Source organism: Coregonus clupeaformis, chromosome 24, assembly GCF_020615455.1.
Source record: "Coregonus clupeaformis isolate EN_2021a chromosome 24, ASM2061545v1, whole genome shotgun sequence".
Lineage (NCBI taxonomy): Eukaryota > Metazoa > Chordata > Actinopteri > Salmoniformes > Salmonidae > Coregonus > Coregonus clupeaformis.
This window is the reverse complement of record NC_059215.1, coordinates 15,997,742-16,016,609: the sequence shown is the minus strand read 5'-3', so window position 1 is coordinate 16,016,609 and position 18,868 is coordinate 15,997,742. Positions and strand designations below refer to the sequence as shown.

The window sequence follows — 18,868 nt, the reverse complement described above, 5'->3', positions numbered from 1 at the left end:
TGCCTGGATTAGGACCTGTGCCGCTTCCTGTGTAAGGCAGGGTCGTACTCTCTGAATGTTGTAGAGCATGAACCTGCAGGATCGGGTCACCGCCTTGATGTTAGCGGAGAACGACAGGGTGTTGTCCAGGGTCACGCCAAGGTTCTTTGCACTCTGGGAGGAGGACACAACGGAGTTGTCAACCGTGATGGCGAGATCATGGAACGGGCAGTCCTTTCCCGGGAGGAAGAGCAGCTCCGTCTTGCCAAGGTTCAGCTTGAGGTGGTGATCCGTCATCCATACTGATATGTCTGCCAGACATGCAGAGATGCGATTCGCCACCTGGTTATCAGAAGGGGGAAAGGAGAAGATTAGTTGTGTATCGTCAGCGTAGCAATGATAGGAGAGGCCATGTGAGGATATGACAGAGCCAAGTGACTTGGTGTATAGCGAGAATAGGAGAGGGCCTAGAACTGAGCCCTGGGGGACACCAGTGGTGAGAGCACGTGGTGCGGAGACAGCTTCTCGCCACGCCACTTGGTAGGAGCGACCGGTCAGGTAGGACGCAATCCAAGAGTGAGCCGCGCCGGGAGATGCCCAGCTCGGAGAGGGTGGAGAGGAGGATCTGATGGTTCACAGTATCAAAGGCAGCAGACAGGTCTAGAAGGACAAGAGCAGAGGAGAGAGAGTTAGCTTTAGCAGTGCGGAGAGCCTCCGTGACACAGAGAAGAGCAGTCTCAGTTGAATGACCAGTCCTGAAACCTGACTGGTTTGGGTCAAGAAGGTCATTCTGAGAGAGATAGCAAGAGAGTTGGCTAAAGACGGCACGCTCAATAGTTTTGGAAAGAAAAGAAAGAAGGGATACTGGTCTGTAGTTGTTGACATCAGAGGGATCGAGTGTTGGTTTTTTGAGAAGGGGTGCAACTCTCGCTCTCTTGAAGACGGAAGGGACATAGCCAGCGGTCAAGGATGAGTTGATCAGCGAGGTGAGGTAGGGGAGAAGGTCACCGGAGATGGTCTGGAGAAGAGAGGAGGGGATGGGGTCAAGCGGGCAGGTTGTTGGGCGGCCTGCAGTCAAAAGTCGCGAGATTTTATCTGGAGAGAGAGGGGAGAAAGAAGTCAAAGCATAGGGTAGGGCAGTGTGAGCAGGACCAGCAGTGTCATTAGACTTAACAAACAAGGATCGGATGTCGTCAACCTTCTTTTCAAAGTGGTTGACAAAGTCATCCACAGAGAGGGAGGAGGGGGGAGGAGAATGTGGCAAAGAGCTTCCTAGGGTTAGAGGCAGATGCTTGGAATTTAGAGTGGTAGAAAGTGGCCTTGGCAGCAGAAACAGATGAAGAGAATGTAGAGAGGAGGGAGTGAAAAGATGCCAGGTCCGCAGGGAGTCTAGTTTTCTTCCATTTCCGCTCAGCTGCCCGGAGCTCTGTTCTGTGAGCTCGCAATGAGTCATCAAGCCACGGAGCTGGAGGGGAGGACCGAGCCGGCCGGGAGGATAGGGGACACATGGTATATCATACACTGCAGTTGAGGAACAATGGGAAAGTAATTCTGCTTTGAGAAAATGGCCCTTGAATGTTTTGATACTTACTGGAGAGCTCTTCTTTGTCTACACCCATTCAACATCGTTCACACCTTTTAAGCTTTAGCCCCACCCATCTCTTTAAGGATTCACATGTGAGGCTATGTACTAAACAACCAAAGATTTCAAGACTGAAGGCTGGTTTATACTACGGATGTGTTCATAAATTTAATCTGGAGTGCAAGAGTGTGCTCTGGGCTTTCGTAAACTCAAGAGTGTTGTCAGATTGTCAAATCAAAGCGTTTCGGTCTCAGAGTGCACACTGGACGCTCTGGCCGAGGAGTAGGGTTGATCCGAGCGTTCTGACCTAACAACAGCAGTCAAGCACCCAAGCTAACTGGCTAATGTTGGCCAGCTACTTCCAGACACAAATGAGAGAACAGCTCACTCTGACCATTTTACTCACCCTAGCAGAGCATGTTAGGCTGTGTTTATGTTATCCAGAGCGTTGGTGACTGCAACTGTGCTGCTGGCAACAATTTCATTACGCTTTTTTGCCAACGTTTACTGTCACCGGCCATATTCAACGGGTGTTGAGCGTTCATAAATTTGTCAGTTATTCTGCGCTCTGGCACACTCAGATGAGAGTGCTCTGAAATGGGAGTAGATAGAGCGAATTAACCAGCTACGTCTATCGACAGTTGTCACAGTGACATCATGAACATTCTATTGAAATGGTTACTTGCATAGTGGAGTCTTTTGTTTAGACATGTAGGTTCCTGTGAAGTAGTGACACACGACATACGCCTAGTTTCCTGTGAAGTAGTGACATACGTCTAGTTTCCTGTGAAGTAGTGACACACGACATACGTCTAGTTTCCTGTGAAGTAGTGACACACGACATACGTCTAGTTTCCTGCGAAGTAGTGACACACGACATACGTCTAGTTTCCTGTGAAGTAGTGACATACGTCTAGTTTCCTGTGAAGTAGTGACACACGACATACGTCTAGTTTCCTGTGAAGTAGTGACATACGTCTAGTTTCCTGTGAAGTAGTGACACACGACATACGTCTAGTTTCCTGTGAAGTAGTGACATACGTCTAGTTTCCTGTGAAGTAGTGACACACGACATACGCCTAGTTTCCTGTGAAGTAGTGACACACGACATACCCCTAGTTTCCTGTGAAGTAGTGACACACGACATACGCCTACTTTCCTGTGAAGTAGTGACACACGACATACGCCTACTTTCCTGTGAAGTAGTGACATACGCCTAGTTTCCTGTGAAGTAGTGACGAACGACATACGCCTAGGTTCCTGTGAAGTAGTGACATACGTCTAGTTTCCTGTGAAGTAGTGACATACGTCTAGTTTCCTGTGAAGTAGTGACACACGACATACGTCTAGTTTCCTGTGAAGTAGTGACACACGACATACGCCTAGTTTCCTGTGAAGTAGTGACACGTGACATACGCCTAGTTTCCTGTGAAGTAGTGACACACGACACACGTCTAGTTTCCTGTGAAGTAGTGACATACGTCTAGTTTCCTGTGAAGTAGTGACATACGTCTAGTTTCCTGTGAAGTAGTGACACACGACATACCCCTAGTTTCCTGTGAAGTAGTGACATACGCCTAGTTTCCTGTGAAGTAGTGACACACGACATACCCCTAGTTTCCTGTGAAGTAGTGACATACGTCTAGTTTCCTGTGAAGTGGTGACACACGACATACGTCTAGTTTCCTGTGAAGTAGTGACACGTGACATACGTCTAGTTTCCTGTGAAGTAGTTACATACGCCTAGTTTCCTGTGAAGTAGTGACACACGACATACGTCTAGTTTCCTGTGAAGTAGTGACATACGTCTAGTTTCCTGTGAAGTAGTGACACACGACATACGTCTAGTTTCCTGTGAAGTAGTGACACACGACATACGTCTAGTTTCCTGCGAAGTAGTGACACACGACATACGTCTAGTTTCCTGTGAAGTAGTGACATACGTCTAGTTTCCTGTGAAGTAGTGATACACGACATACGCCTAGTTTCCTGTGAAGTAGTGACACGTGACACACGTCTAGTTTCCTGTGAAGTAGTGACACACGACATACGCCTAGTTTCCTGTGAAGTAGTGACATACGTCTAGTTTCCTGTGAAGTAGTGACACACGACATACGTCTAGTTTCCTGTGAAGTAGTGACATACGTCTAGTTTCCTGTGAAGTAGTGATACACGACATACGCCTAGTTTCCTGTGAAGTAGTGACACACGACATACGTCTAGTTTCCTGCGAAGTAGTGACACACGACATACGTCTAGTTTCCTGTGAAGTAGTGACATACGTCTAGTTTCCTGTGAAGTAGTGATACACGACATACGCCTAGTTTCCTGTGAAGTAGTGACACGTGACACACGTCTAGTTTCCTGTGAAGTAGTGACACACGACATACGCCTAGTTTCCTGTGAAGTAGTGACATACGTCTAGTTTCCTGTGAAGTAGTGACACACAACATACGCCTAGTTTCCTGTGAAGTAGTGACACACGACATACGTCTAGTTTCCTGTGAAGTAGAGACACACAACATACGCCTAGTTTCCTGTGAAGTAGTGACACACAACATACGCCTAGTTTCCTGTGAAGTAGTGACACACGACATACGTCTAGTTTCCTGTGAAGTAGAGACACACGACATACGTCTAGTTTCCTGTGAAGTAGTGACATACGTCTAGTTTCCTGTGAAGTAGTGACACGTGACATACGCCTAGTTTCCTGTGAAGTAGTGACACACGACATACGTCTAGTTTCCTGTGAAGTAGTGACATACGACATACGCCTAGTTTCCTGTGAAGTAGTGACACACGACATACGTCTAGTTTCCTGTGAAGTAGTGACACACGACATACGTCTAGTTTCCTGTGAAGTAGTGACACACGACATACGTCTAGTTTCCTGTGAAGTAGTGACATACGACATACGTCTAGTTTCCTGTGAAGTAGTGACATACGACATATGTCTAGTTTCCTGTGAAGTAGTGACATACGTCTAGTTTCCTGTGAAGTAGTGACACACGACATACGTCTAGTTTCCTGTGAAGTAGAGACACACAACATACGCCTAGTTTCCTGTGAAGTAGTGACACACGACATACGTCTAGTTTCCTGTGAAGTAGTGACACACGACATACGTCTAGTTTCCTGTGAAGTAGTGACATACGTCTAGTTTCCTGTGAAGTAGTGACATACGACATACGCCTAGTTTCCTGTGAAGTAGTGACACACGACATACATCTAGTTTCCTGTGAAGTAGTGACACACGACATACGCCTAGTTTCCTGTGAAGTAGTGACACACGACATACGTCTAGTTTCCTGTGAAGTAGTGACACACGACATACGCCTAGTTTCCTGTGAAGTAGTGACACACGACATACATCTAGTTTCCTGTGAAGTAGTGACATACGTCTAGTTTCCTGTGAAGTAGTGACACGTGACATACGCCTAGTTTCCTGTGAAGTAGTGACACACGACATACGCCTAGTTTCCTGTGAAGTAGTGACATACGTCTAGTTTCCTGTGAAGTAGTGACACGTGACATACGCCTAGTTTCCTGTGAAGTAGTGACACACGACATACGCCTAGTTTCCTGTGAAGTAGTGACATACGTCTAGTTTCCTGTGAAGTAGTGACACACAACATACGCCTAGTTTCCTGTGAAGTAGTGACACACGACATACGTCTAGTTTCCTGTGAAGTAGTGACACACGACATACGTCTAGTTTCCTGCGAAGTAGTGACACACGACATACGTCTAGTTTCCTGTGAAGTAGTGACACACGACATACGCCTAGTTTCCTGTGAAGTAGTGACACACGACATACATCTAGTTTCCTGTGAAGTAGTGACACACGACATACGCCTAGTTTCCTGTGAAGTAGTGACACACGACATACGTCTAGTTTCCTGTGAAGTAGTGACACACGACATACGCCTAGTTTCCTGTGAAGTAGTGACACACGACATACATCTAGTTTCCTGTGAAGTAGTGACATACGTCTAGTTTCCTGTGAAGTAGTGACACGTGACATACGCCTAGTTTCCTGTGAAGTAGTGACACACGACATACGCCTAGTTTCCTGTGAAGTAGTGACATACGTCTAGTTTCCTGTGAAGTAGTGACACGTGACATACGCCTAGTTTCCTGTGAAGTAGTGACACACGACATACGCCTAGTTTCCTGTGAAGTAGTGACACACGACATACGCCTAGTTTCCTGTGAAGTAGTGACACACAACATACGCCTAGTTTCCTGTGAAGTAGAGACACACGACATACGTCTAGTTTCCTGTGAAGTAGTGACTGTCACGCCCTGGCTCTAGGGACTCTTTTATGTTGAGCCAGGGTGTGTAGAGTCTATGTTTTGTGCTCTTTGTTTTCCATTCTAGGTCTTGTATTTCTATGTTGGCCAGAGTGGTTCCCAATCAGAGGCAACGAGTGTCAGCTGTTGCTGGTTGTCTCTGATTGGGAACCATATTTAAACAGTCTGTTTTCCCTCAGTGTTTGTGGGATCTTGTTCCGTGTTTCCTGTGTAGGTTTGTGTTCGCAATTTTGGACGTCACGTATCGTTTTTGTTGTTTTGTTCGTGTAAACATTTAAATAAATATAAGTATGTTTGCATTCAACGCTGCGCATTGGTCCTCTGTTCCCGACTTATCGTGACAGTGACACACGACATACGTCTAGTTTCCTGTGAATTAGTGACACACGACATACGTCTAGTTTCCTGTGAAGTTGTGACATACGACATACGTCTAGTTTCCTGTGAAGTAGTGACACACGACATACGTCTAGTTTCCTGTGAAGTTGTGACATACGACATACGTCTAGTTTCCTGTGAAGTAGTGACACACGACATACGTCTAGTTTCCTGTGAAGTTGTGACATACGACATACGTCTAGTTTCCTGTGAAGTAGTGACACACGACATACGTCTAGTTTCCTGTGAAGTAGTGACACACGTCTAGTTTCCTGTGAAGTAGTGACACACGACATATGCCTAGTTTCCAGTGAAGTAGTGACATACGTCTAGTTTCCTGTGAAGTAGTGACACACGACATACGTCTAGTTTCCTGTGAAGTAGTGACACACGACATATGCCTAGTTTCCTGTGAAGTAGTGACACACGACATACGTCTAGTTTCCTGTGAAGTAGTGACACACGTCTAGTTTCCTGTGAAGTAGTGACACACTACATACGTCTAGTTTCCTGTGAAGTAGTGACACGTGACATACGCCTAGTTTCCTGTGAAGTAGTGACACACGACATACGCCTAGTTTCCTGTGAAGTAGTGACATACGTCTAGTTTCCTGTGAAGTAGTGACACGTGACATACGCCTAGTTTCCTGTGAAGTAGTGACACACGACATACGCCTAGTTTCCTGTGAAGTAGTGACATACGCCTAGTTTCCTGTGAAGTAGTGACACACAACATACGCCTAGTTTCCTGTGAAGTAGAGACACACGACATACGTCTAGTTTCCTGTGAAGTAGTGACTGTCACGCCCTGGCTCTAGGGACTCTTTTATGTTGAGCCAGGGTGTGTAGAGTCTATGTTTTGTGCTCTTTGTTTTCCATTCTAGGTCTTGTATTTCTATGTTGGCCAGAGTGGTTCCCAATCAGAGGCAACGAGTGTCAGCTGTTGCTGGTTGTCTCTAATTGGGAACCATATTTAAACAGTCTGTTTTCCCTCAGTGTTTGTGGGATCTTGTTCCGTGTTTCCTGTGTAGGTTTGTGTTCGCAATTTTGGACGTCACGTATCGTTTTTGTTGTTTTGTTCGTGTAAACATTTAAATAAATATAAGTATGTTTGCATTCAACGCTGCGCATTGGTCCTCTGTTCCCGACGATCGTGACAGTGACACACGACATACGTCTAGTTTCCTGTGAAGTAGTGACACACGACATACGTCTAGTTTCCTGTGAAGTTGTGACATACGACATACGTCTAGTTTCCTGTGAAGTAGTGACACACGACATACGTCTAGTTTCCTGTGAAGTTGTGACATACGACATACGTCTAGTTTCCTGTGAAGTAGTGACACACGACATACGTCTAGTTTCCTGTGAAGTTGTGACATACGACATACGTCTAGTTTCCTGTGAAGTAGTGACACACGACATACGTCTAGTTTCCTGTGAAGTAGTGACACACGTCTAGTTTCCTGTGAAGTAGTGACACACGACATATGCCTAGTTTCCTGTGAAGTAGTGACATACGTCTAGTTTCCTGTGAAGTAGTGACACACGACATACGTCTAGTTTCCTGTGAAGTAGTGACACACGACATATGCCTAGTTTCCTGTGAAGTAGTGACACACGACATACGTCTAGTTTCCTGTGAAGTAGTGACACACGTCTAGTTTCCTGTGAAGTAGTGACACACTACATACGTCTAGTTTCCTGTGAAGTAGTGACACACGACATACGTCTAGTTTCCTGTGAAGTAGTGACACACGACATACGTCTAGTTTCCTGTGAAGTAGTGACACACGACATACGTCTAGTTTCCTGTGAAGTAGTGACACACGACATACGTCTAGTTTCCTGTGAAGTAGTGACACACATCATACGTCTAGTTTCCTGTGAAGTAGTGACACACGACATACGTCTAGTTTCCTGTGAAGTAGTGACACACTACATACGTCTAGTTTCCTGTGAAGTAGTGACACACGACATACGTCTAGTTTCCTGTGAAGTAGTGACACACGACATACGTCTAGTTTCCTGTGAAGTAGTGACATACGTCTAGTTTCCTGTGAAGTAGTGACACACGACATACGCCTAGTTTCCTGTGAAGTAGTGACACACAACATACGTCTAGTTTCCTGTTAAGTAGTGACACACGACATACGCCTAGTTTCCTGTGAAGTAGTGACATACGTCTAGTTTCCTGTGAAGTAGTGACACACGACATACGCCTAGTTTCCTGTGAAGTAGTGACAAACAACATACGTCTAGTTTCCTGTGAAGTAGTGACACACGACATACGCCTAGTTTCCTGTGAAGTAGTGACATACGCCTAGTTTCCTGTGAAGTAGTGACACACAACATACGTCTAGTTTCCTGTGAAGTAGAGACACACGACATACGTCTAGTTTCCTGTGAAGTAGTGACATACGTCTAGTTTCCTGTGAAGTAGTGACACGTGACATACGCCTAGTTTCCTGTGAAGTAGTGACACACGACATACGTCTAGTTTCCTGTGAAGTAGTGACATACGACATACGCCTAGTTTCCTGTGAAGTAGTGACACACGACATACGTCTAGTTTCCTGTGAAGTAGTGACACACGACATACGTCTAGTTTCCTGTGAAGTAGTGACACACGACATACGTCTAGTTTCCTGTGAAGTAGTGACATACGACATACGTCTAGTTTCCTGTGAAGTAGTGACATACGACATATGTCTAGTTTCCTGTGAAGTAGTGACATACGTCTAGTTTCCTGTGAAGTAGTGACACACGACATACGTCTAGTTTCCTGTGAAGTAGAGACACACAACATACTTCTAGTTTCCTGTGAAGTAGTGACACACGACATACGTCTAGTTTCCTGTGAAGTAGTGACACACGACATACGTCTAGTTTCCTGTGAAGTAGTGACATACGTCTAGTTTCCTGTGAAGTAGTGACATACGACATACGCCTAGTTTCCTGTGAAGTAGTGACACACGACATACATCTAGTTTCCTGTGAAGTAGTGACACACGACATACGCCTAGTTTCCTGTGAAGTAGTGACACACGACATACGTCTAGTTTCCTGTGAAGTAGTGACACACGACATACGCCTAGTTTCCTGTGAAGTAGTGACACACGACATACATCTAGTTTCCTGTGAAGTAGTGACATACGTCTAGTTTCCTGTGAAGTAGTGACACGTGACATACGCCTAGTTTCCTGTGAAGTAGTGACACACGACATACGCCTAGTTTCCTGTGAAGTAGTGACATACGTCTAGTTTCCTGTGAAGTAGTGACACGTGACATACGCCTAGTTTCCTGTGAAGTAGTGACACACGACATACGCCTAGTTTCCTGTGAAGTAGTGACATACGTCTAGTTTCCTGTGAAGTAGTGACACACAACATACGCCTAGTTTCCTGTGAAGTAGTGACACACGACATACGTCTAGTTTCCTGTGAAGTAGTGACACACGACATACGTCTAGTTTCCTGCGAAGTAGTGACACACGACATACGTCTAGTTTCCTGTGAAGTAGTGACACACGACATACGCCTAGTTTCCTGTGAAGTAGTGACACACGACATACATCTAGTTTCCTGTGAAGTAGTGACACACGACATACGCCTAGTTTCCTGTGAAGTAGTGACACACGACATACGTCTAGTTTCCTGTGAAGTAGTGACACACGACATACGCCTAGTTTCCTGTGAAGTAGTGACACACGACATACATCTAGTTTCCTGTGAAGTAGTGACATACGTCTAGTTTCCTGTGAAGTAGTGACACGTGACATACGCCTAGTTTCCTGTGAAGTAGTGACACACGACATACGCCTAGTTTCCTGTGAAGTAGTGACATACGTCTAGTTTCCTGTGAAGTAGTGACACGTGACATACGCCTAGTTTCCTGTGAAGTAGTGACACACGACATACGCCTAGTTTCCTGTGAAGTAGTGACACACGACATACGCCTAGTTTCCTGTGAAGTAGTGACACACAACATACGCCTAGTTTCCTGTGAAGTAGAGACACACGACATACGTCTAGTTTCCTGTGAAGTAGTGACTGTCACGCCCTGGCTCTAGGGACTCTTTTATGTTGAGCCAGGGTGTGTAGAGTCTATGTTTTGTGCTCTTTGTTTTCCATTCTAGGTCTTGTATTTCTATGTTGGCCAGAGTGGTTCCCAATCAGAGGCAACGAGTGTCAGCTGTTGCTGGTTGTCTCTGATTGGGAACCATATTTAAACAGTCTGTTTTCCCTCAGTGTTTGTGGGATCTTGTTCCGTGTTTCCTGTGTAGGTTTGTGTTCGCAATTTTGGACGTCACGTATCGTTTTTGTTGTTTTGTTCGTGTAAACATTTAAATAAATATAAGTATGTTTGCATTCAACGCTGCGCATTGGTCCTCTGTTCCCGACGATCGTGACAGTGACACACGACATACGTCTAGTTTCCTGTGAAGTAGTGACACACGACATACGTCTAGTTTCCTGTGAAGTTGTGACATACGACATACGTCTAGTTTCCTGTGAAGTAGTGACACACGACATACGTCTAGTTTCCTGTGAAGTTGTGACATACGACATACGTCTAGTTTCCTGTGAAGTAGTGACACACGACATACGTCTAGTTTCCTGTGAAGTTGTGACATACGACATACGTCTAGTTTCCTGTGAAGTAGTGACACACGACATACGTCTAGTTTCCTGTGAAGTAGTGACACACGTCTAGTTTCCTGTGAAGTAGTGACACACGACATATGCCTAGTTTCCAGTGAAGTAGTGACATACGTCTAGTTTCCTGTGAAGTAGTGACACACGACATACGTCTAGTTTCCTGTGAAGTAGTGACACACGACATATGCCTAGTTTCCTGTGAAGTAGTGACACACGACATACGTCTAGTTTCCTGTGAAGTAGTGACACACGTCTAGTTTCCTGTGAAGTAGTGACACACTACATACGTCTAGTTTCCTGTGAAGTAGTGACACGTGACATACGCCTAGTTTCCTGTGAAGTAGTGACACACGACATACGCCTAGTTTCCTGTGAAGTAGTGACATACGTCTAGTTTCCTGTGAAGTAGTGACACGTGACATACGCCTAGTTTCCTGTGAAGTAGTGACACACGACATACGCCTAGTTTCCTGTGAAGTAGTGACATACGCCTAGTTTCCTGTGAAGTAGTGACACACAACATACGCCTAGTTTCCTGTGAAGTAGAGACACACGACATACGTCTAGTTTCCTGTGAAGTAGTGACTGTCACGCCCTGGCTCTAGGGACTCTTTTATGTTGAGCCAGGGTGTGTAGAGTCTATGTTTTGTGCTCTTTGTTTTCCATTCTAGGTCTTGTATTTCTATGTTGGCCAGAGTGGTTCCCAATCAGAGGCAACAAGTGTCAGCTGTTGCTGGTTGTCTCTAATTGGGAACCATATTTAAACAGTCTGTTTTCCCTCAGTGTTTGTGGGATCTTGTTCCGTGTTTCCTGTGTAGGTTTGTGTTCGCAATTTTGGACGTCACGTATCGTTTTTGTTGTTTTGTTCGTGTAAACATTTAAATAAATATAAGTATGTTTGCATTCAACGCTGCGCATTGGTCCTCTGTTCCCGACGATCGTGACAGTGACACACGACATACGTCTAGTTTCCTGTGAAGTAGTGACACACGACATACGTCTAGTTTCCTGTGAAGTTGTGACATACGACATACGTCTAGTTTCCTGTGAAGTAGTGACACACGACATACGTCTAGTTTCCTGTGAAGTTGTGACATACGACATACGTCTAGTTTCCTGTGAAGTAGTGACACACGACATACGTCTAGTTTCCTGTGAAGTTGTGACATACGACATACGTCTAGTTTCCTGTGAAGTAGTGACACACGACATACGTCTAGTTTCCTGTGAAGTAGTGACACACGTCTAGTTTCCTGTGAAGTAGTGACACACGACATATGCCTAGTTTCCTGTGAAGTAGTGACATACGTCTAGTTTCCTGTGAAGTAGTGACACACGACATACGTCTAGTTTCCTGTGAAGTAGTGACACACGACATATGCCTAGTTTCCTGTGAAGTAGTGACACACGACATACGTCTAGTTTCCTGTGAAGTAGTGACACACGTCTAGTTTCCTGTGAAGTAGTGACACACTACATACGTCTAGTTTCCTGTGAAGTAGTGACACACGACATACGTCTAGTTTCCTGTGAAGTAGTGACACACGACATACGTCTAGTTTCCTGTGAAGTAGTGACACACGACATACGTCTAGTTTCCTGTGAAGTAGTGACACACGACATACGTCTAGTTTCCTGTGAAGTAGTGACACACATCATACGTCTAGTTTCCTGTGAAGTAGTGACACACGACATACGTCTAGTTTCCTGTGAAGTAGTGACACACTACATACGTCTAGTTTCCTGTGAAGTAGTGACACACGACATACGTCTAGTTTCCTGTGAAGTAGTGACACACGACATACGTCTAGTTTCCTGTGAAGTAGTGACATACGTCTAGTTTCCTGTGAAGTAGTGACACACGACATACGCCTAGTTTCCTGTGAAGTAGTGACACACAACATACGTCTAGTTTCCTGTTAAGTAGTGACACACGACATACGCCTAGTTTCCTGTGAAGTAGTGACATACGTCTAGTTTCCTGTGAAGTAGTGACACACGACATACGCCTAGTTTCCTGTGAAGTAGTGACACACAACATACGTCTAGTTTCCTGTGAAGTAGTGACACACGACATACGCCTAGTTTCCTGTGAAGTAGTGACATACGCCTAGTTTCCTGTGAAGTAGTGACACACAACATACGTCTAGTTTCCTGTGAAGTAGTGACACACGACATACGTCTAGTTTCCTGAAACGAGTCACATATAGTGTGTGTTTGAGTAATGTCGTATGCCTCTCCTCTGTGTTCCAGACCATCCCCATGACTCCCATCAGGATCAAAGTTGACCCGTCACATAACGCCAGCAAGGTGAAGGCCGAGGGACCAGGACTCAACCACAGTGGTGAGACACACACACACACACACACACACACACACACGCTACACACACAGCAGTTCCTCCACCAGAGATAATTAACCCTTCCCTGTTCCCTGCCCTCTCTCCCCTCCTCTTCCCATATCTCTCGTCCAGGTGTGGAGTTAAACAAGCTGACCCACTTCACAGTAAACGCCAAGGCTGCAGGTAAAGCCAAGCTGGACGCTGTGTTCTCCGGCCCGGCTAAAGGAGAGACGGTCAAGGACTTTGAGATCATCAACAACCACGATAACACCCACACGGTCAAGTACACCCCCGTCCAGCAGGGCCCTCTGGGAGTGGCCGTCACCTACGGAGGAGATTCTGTTCCCAAGAGTCCCTTCTCCATCCCCGTGGTACCAAGCCTCGACCTCAGCAACATACAAGTGGCTGGACTGGGTGATAGTATGTACACTATATATACTATATATACTATAGACATAAGTGGCTGGACTGGGTGATAGTATGTACACTATATATACTATATATCAGTGGCGGTTGGTGCCTTTTCAGTTGAGGGAGGATTTTTTTTTGTTTCATGAGCATGGCCTTATATCTATTACTGCCATTCATATTCCCCAGCTCAATGTAACATCCATAGGTTTAGGATACTACATGATACTCCATATTAGCTAAAGTAACGTCATAGTCAGCATAGCTAATAGAACTAACGTGTTAGTAAACCTGCTACAATCATGCAGTAACGTTACAGTGTACAGTCAGTAAGCAGTTACACTGGCGGGCCCCGGTGGCAATAAATTAGTAAAACCAAAAAATTTACCTTTTTATGCCTTGACTTGGAAGAGTTCCAGTGTTGTGTTGGAAAGTTATAGCCAACTATTGTTGGAGCAGGGTGTTTGAGCAGGGTGTTCCAGTAGGCTAAACTAGCCAACTAGCTAACATAGCATCCCTCTGTTTGAGCAGGGTGTTCCAGTAGGCTAAATTAGCCAACTAGCTAACATAGCATCCCTCTGTTTGAGCTGGGTGTTCCAGTAGGCTAAACTAGTTAGCTGCATTTGCTAGCTAAGTAAGTGAAACTGAAAGTGAAAAAAAGATGCTAAATCTCTCTCTCTCTCTCTATTTCTCTCTTGCTTCTCCTTCATTTAGGAAGAAATTAATTTGTTCAAAACTGTTCAACTATTGTCTTTCTCTCTCTTTGAGTCAACTACTCACCACATGTTATACACTGCAGTGCTAGCTAGCTGTAGTTTATGCTTTCAGTAATAGATTAATTCTCTGATGCTTTGATTGGGTGGACAACATGTCAGTTCATGCTGCAAGAGCTCTGGTAGGTTGGAGGACGTCCTCCGGAAGTTGGCATAATTCCTGTGTAAGTCTATGGTTCTCACTGGGCCTCCTAGGTTTTGTATAGAAGTCAATGTACCCAGAGGAGGACGGAAGCTAGCTGTCCTCATTTATATATATTTTAGTCATTTAGCAGACGCTCTTATCCAGAGCGACTTACAGTTAGTGAGTGCATACATTATTTTGGGAATTGAACGCACAACCCTGGCGTTGCAAACGCCATGCTCTACCAACTGAGCTACATCCCTGCCGGCCATTCCCTCCCCTACCCTGGACAACGCTGGGCCAATTGTGCGCCGCCCCATGGGTCTTACCCCACCCCCCCAAAAAAAAAATATATATAAATAAATAAATAAATACATATTGTAAAGTGGTTATCCCACTGGCTATAAGGTGAATGCACCAATTTGTAAGTCGCTCTGGATAAGAGCGTCTGCTAAATTACGTAAATGTCAATGTCTCCCGGTCGCGGCCGGCTACGACTGGATTCGAACCAGGATCTCTAGTGGCACAGCTAGCACAGCGATGCAGTGCCTTAGACCACTGCGCCACTCGGGAGGGTAAACTCTACACTATGGTGCTACCCTACAGAGTGCTGTTGAGGCTACTGTAGACCTTCTTTTGCAAAATAGTGTCTTTTAATCAATTATCTAGTGACGTGATTAGATTTTGTATAGTTTTATATAAAAAGGATAGCTTTTTAAATGAAATTCACTGAGGAGGATGGTCCTCCCCTTCCTCCTCTGAGGAGCCTCCACTGCTATATCTACTATATATACTATATCACTATCTATCTACACTACGTACTATATATACTATAAATACTATATCACTGTCTACACTACATACTATATATACAGTTCGTTCGGAAAGTATTCAGACCCCTTCCCTTTTTCCACATTTGTTATGTTACAGACTTATTCTAAAATGTATTAAAATGTTTTTTTTAAAATCTAAATCACACAATATCAAAGCGAAAAACAGGTTTTTAGAAATTTTAGCAAATGCATTAAAAATAAAACAGAAACACCTTATTTACATATGTATTCAGACCCTTTGCTATGAGACTCGAAATTAAACTCAGGTGCATCCTGTTTCCATTGATCACCCTTGAGATGTTTCTATAACTTGATTGGAGTCCACCTGTGGTAAATTTAATTGATTGGACATGAATTGGAAAGGCATACACCTGTCTATATAAGGTCCCACAGACGACAGTACATGTCAGAGCAAAAACCAAGCCATGAGGTCGAAGGAATTGTCCGTAGAGCTCCGAGACAGGATTGTGTCGAAGCACAGATCTGGGGAAGGGTACCAAAGCATTTCTACACATTTGAAGGTCCCCAAGAACACAGTGGCCTCCATCATTCTTAAATGGAAGACGTTTGGAACCACCAAGACTCTTCCTAGAGCTGGCCGCCCGGCCAAACTGAGCAATCGGGGGAGAAGGGCCTTGGTCAGGGAGGTGATGGTCACTCTGACAGAGCTCCAGAGTTCCTCTGTGGAGATGGGAGAACCTTCCAGAAGGACAACCATCTCTGCAGAACTCCAGCAATCAGGCCTTTATGGTAGAATGGCCAGACGGAAACCACTCCTCAGTAAAAGGCACATGACATCCTGCTTGGAGTTTGCCAAAAAGCACCTAAAGACTCTCAGACCATGAGAAACAAGATTCTCTGGTCTGATGAAACCAAGATTGAACTCTTTGGCCTGAATGCCAAGCGTCATGTCTGGAGGAAACCTGGCACCATCCCTACGGTGAAGCATGGTGGTGGCAGCATCATGCTGTGGGGATGTTTTTCAGCGGCAGGGAGACTAGTCAGGATCGACGGAAAAATGAACGGATCAAAGTACAGAGAGATCCTTGATGAAAACCTTCTCCAGAGCGCTCAGGACCTCAGACTGGGGTGAAGGTTCACCTTCCAACAGGACAACATCTCTGGAGAGACCTGAAAATAGCTTTGCAGCGACGCTCCCCATCCAACCTGACAGAGCTTGAGAGGATCTGCAGAGAAGAATGGGAGAAACTCCCCAAATACAGGTGTGCCAAGCTTGTAGCGTCATACCCAAGAACACTTAAGGCTGTAATCACTGACAAAGGTGCTACAACAAAGTACTGAGTAAATGGTCTGAATACTTATGTAAATTTGATATTTCAGTTTTTTATTTTTAAATACATTTGAACAAATTTCTAAAAACCTGTTTTTGCTTTGTCATTATGGGGTATTGTGTGTAGATTGATGACAATTTTTGAATAAAGGCTGTAAAGTAACAAAATGTGGAAAAAGTCAAGGGGTCTGAATGATTTCTGAATGCGCTGTGTATATATATACTATATCACTATCTAGCTACACTTTATGCTATATATACTATATATACACTACCGTTCAAAAGTTTTGGGTCACTTAGAAATGTCCTTGTTTTCCATGTAAACATACATGAAATGAGTTTGAATAGGAAATATAGCAAAATGCATAGGAAATGTAGTCATTGACAAGGTTAGAAATAATTATTTTTAATAGAAATAATAATTGTGTACTCCAAACTTTTTATTCGTCAAAGAATCCTCCATTTGCAGCCTTTGGCGTTCTAGTTGTCAATTTGTTGAGGTAATCTGAAGGGATTTCACCCCATGCTTCCTGAAGCACCTCCCACAAGTTGGATTGGCTTGATGGCCACTTCTTACGTACCATACGGTCAAGCTGCTCCCACAACAGCTCAATAGGGTTGAGATCCGGTGACTGTGCTGGCCACTCCATTATAGACAGAATACCAGCTGACTGCTTCTTCCCTAAATAGTTCTTGCATAGTTTGGAGCTGTGCTTTGGGTCATTGTCCTGTTTTAGGAGGAAATTGGCTCCAATCAAGTGCTGTCCACAGGGTATGGCATGGCGTTGCAAAATGGAGTGATAGCCTTCCTTCTTCAAGATCCCTTTTACCCTGTACAAATCTCCCACTTTACCACCACCAAAGCAACCCCAGACCATCACATTGCCTCCACCATGCTTGACAGAGCACTCCTCCATCATCTTTTCATTTGGTCTGCGTCTCACAAATGTTATTCTTTGTGATCCGAACACCTCAAACTTCGTTTTGTCTGTCATAACACTTTTTTCCAATCTTCCTCTGTCCAGTGTCTGTGTTCTTTTGCCCATCTTAATCTTTTATTTTTATTGGCCAGTCTGAGATATAGCTTTTTCTTTGCAACTCTGCCTAGAAGGTCAGCATCCCGGAGTCGCCTCTTCACTGTTGACATTGAGACTGGTGTTTTGCGGGTACTATTTAATGAAGCAGCCAGTTGAGGACCTGTGAGGCGTCTGTTTCTCAAACTGGACACTAATGTATTTGTCCTCTTGCTCAGTTGTGCACCGGGGCCTCCCACTCCTCTTTTTATTCTAGTTAGAGCCAGTTTGCGCTGTTCTGTGAAGGGAGTAGTACACAGTGTTGTACGAGATCTTCAGTTTCTTGGCAATTTCTCGCATGGAATAGCCTTCATTTTTCAGAACAAGAATAGACTGACGAGTTTCAGAAGAAAGTTATTTCTTTCTGGCCATTTTGATTCTGTAATCAAACCCACAATTGCTAATGCTCCAGATACACAACTAGTCTCAAGAAGGCCAGTTTTATTGCTTCTTTAATCAGCACAACAGTTTTCAGTTGAGCTAACATAATTGCAAAAAGGGTTTTCTAATGATCAATTAGCCTTTTAAAATGATAAACTTGGATTAGCAAACACAACGTGCCATTGGAACACAGGACTGATGGTTGCTGATAATGGGCCTCTGTACGCCTATTTAGATATTCCATAAAAAATCAGCCGTTTCCAGCTACAATAGCCATTTACAACATTAACAATGTCAACACTGTATTTCTGATCAATTATATGTTATTTTAATCGACAAAAAAATAGCTTTTCTTTCGAAAACAAGGACATTTCTAAGTGACCCCAAACTTTTGACCGGTAGCATACTATATACTACACTACATACTAGACTCAGCAAAAAAATAAATGTCCCTTTTTCAGGATAATTTGTAAAAATCCAAATAACTTCACAGATCTTCGTGCTTGTTCAATTAACCATAAACAATGAATGAACATGCACCTGTGGAACGGTCGTTAAGACACTAACAGCTTACAGACGGTAGGCAATTAAGGTCACAGTTATGAAAACTTAGGACACTAAAGAGGCCTTTCTACTGACTCTGAAAAACACCAAAAGAAAATCCCCAGGGTCCCTGCTCATCTGCGTGAACGTGCCTTAGGTATGCTGCAAGGAGGCATGAGGACTGCA

General features: G+C 44.4%; 1 protein-coding gene across 1 annotated transcript in view; it reads left to right on the top strand.

Moving 5' to 3' along the window:
• LOC121587361 (filamin-A-like) overlaps positions 1 to 18,868 on the top strand; it is a 203,592-nt gene that overhangs the window by 112,636 nt on the left and 72,088 nt on the right. The window contains exons 17-18 of the mRNA XM_045206810.1: positions 13,169 to 13,259; positions 13,389 to 13,676. Coding sequence (XP_045062745.1) covers positions 13,169 to 13,259; positions 13,389 to 13,676 — 379 coding nt within the window. The remainder of the gene's footprint in view (positions 1 to 13,168; positions 13,260 to 13,388; positions 13,677 to 18,868) is intronic.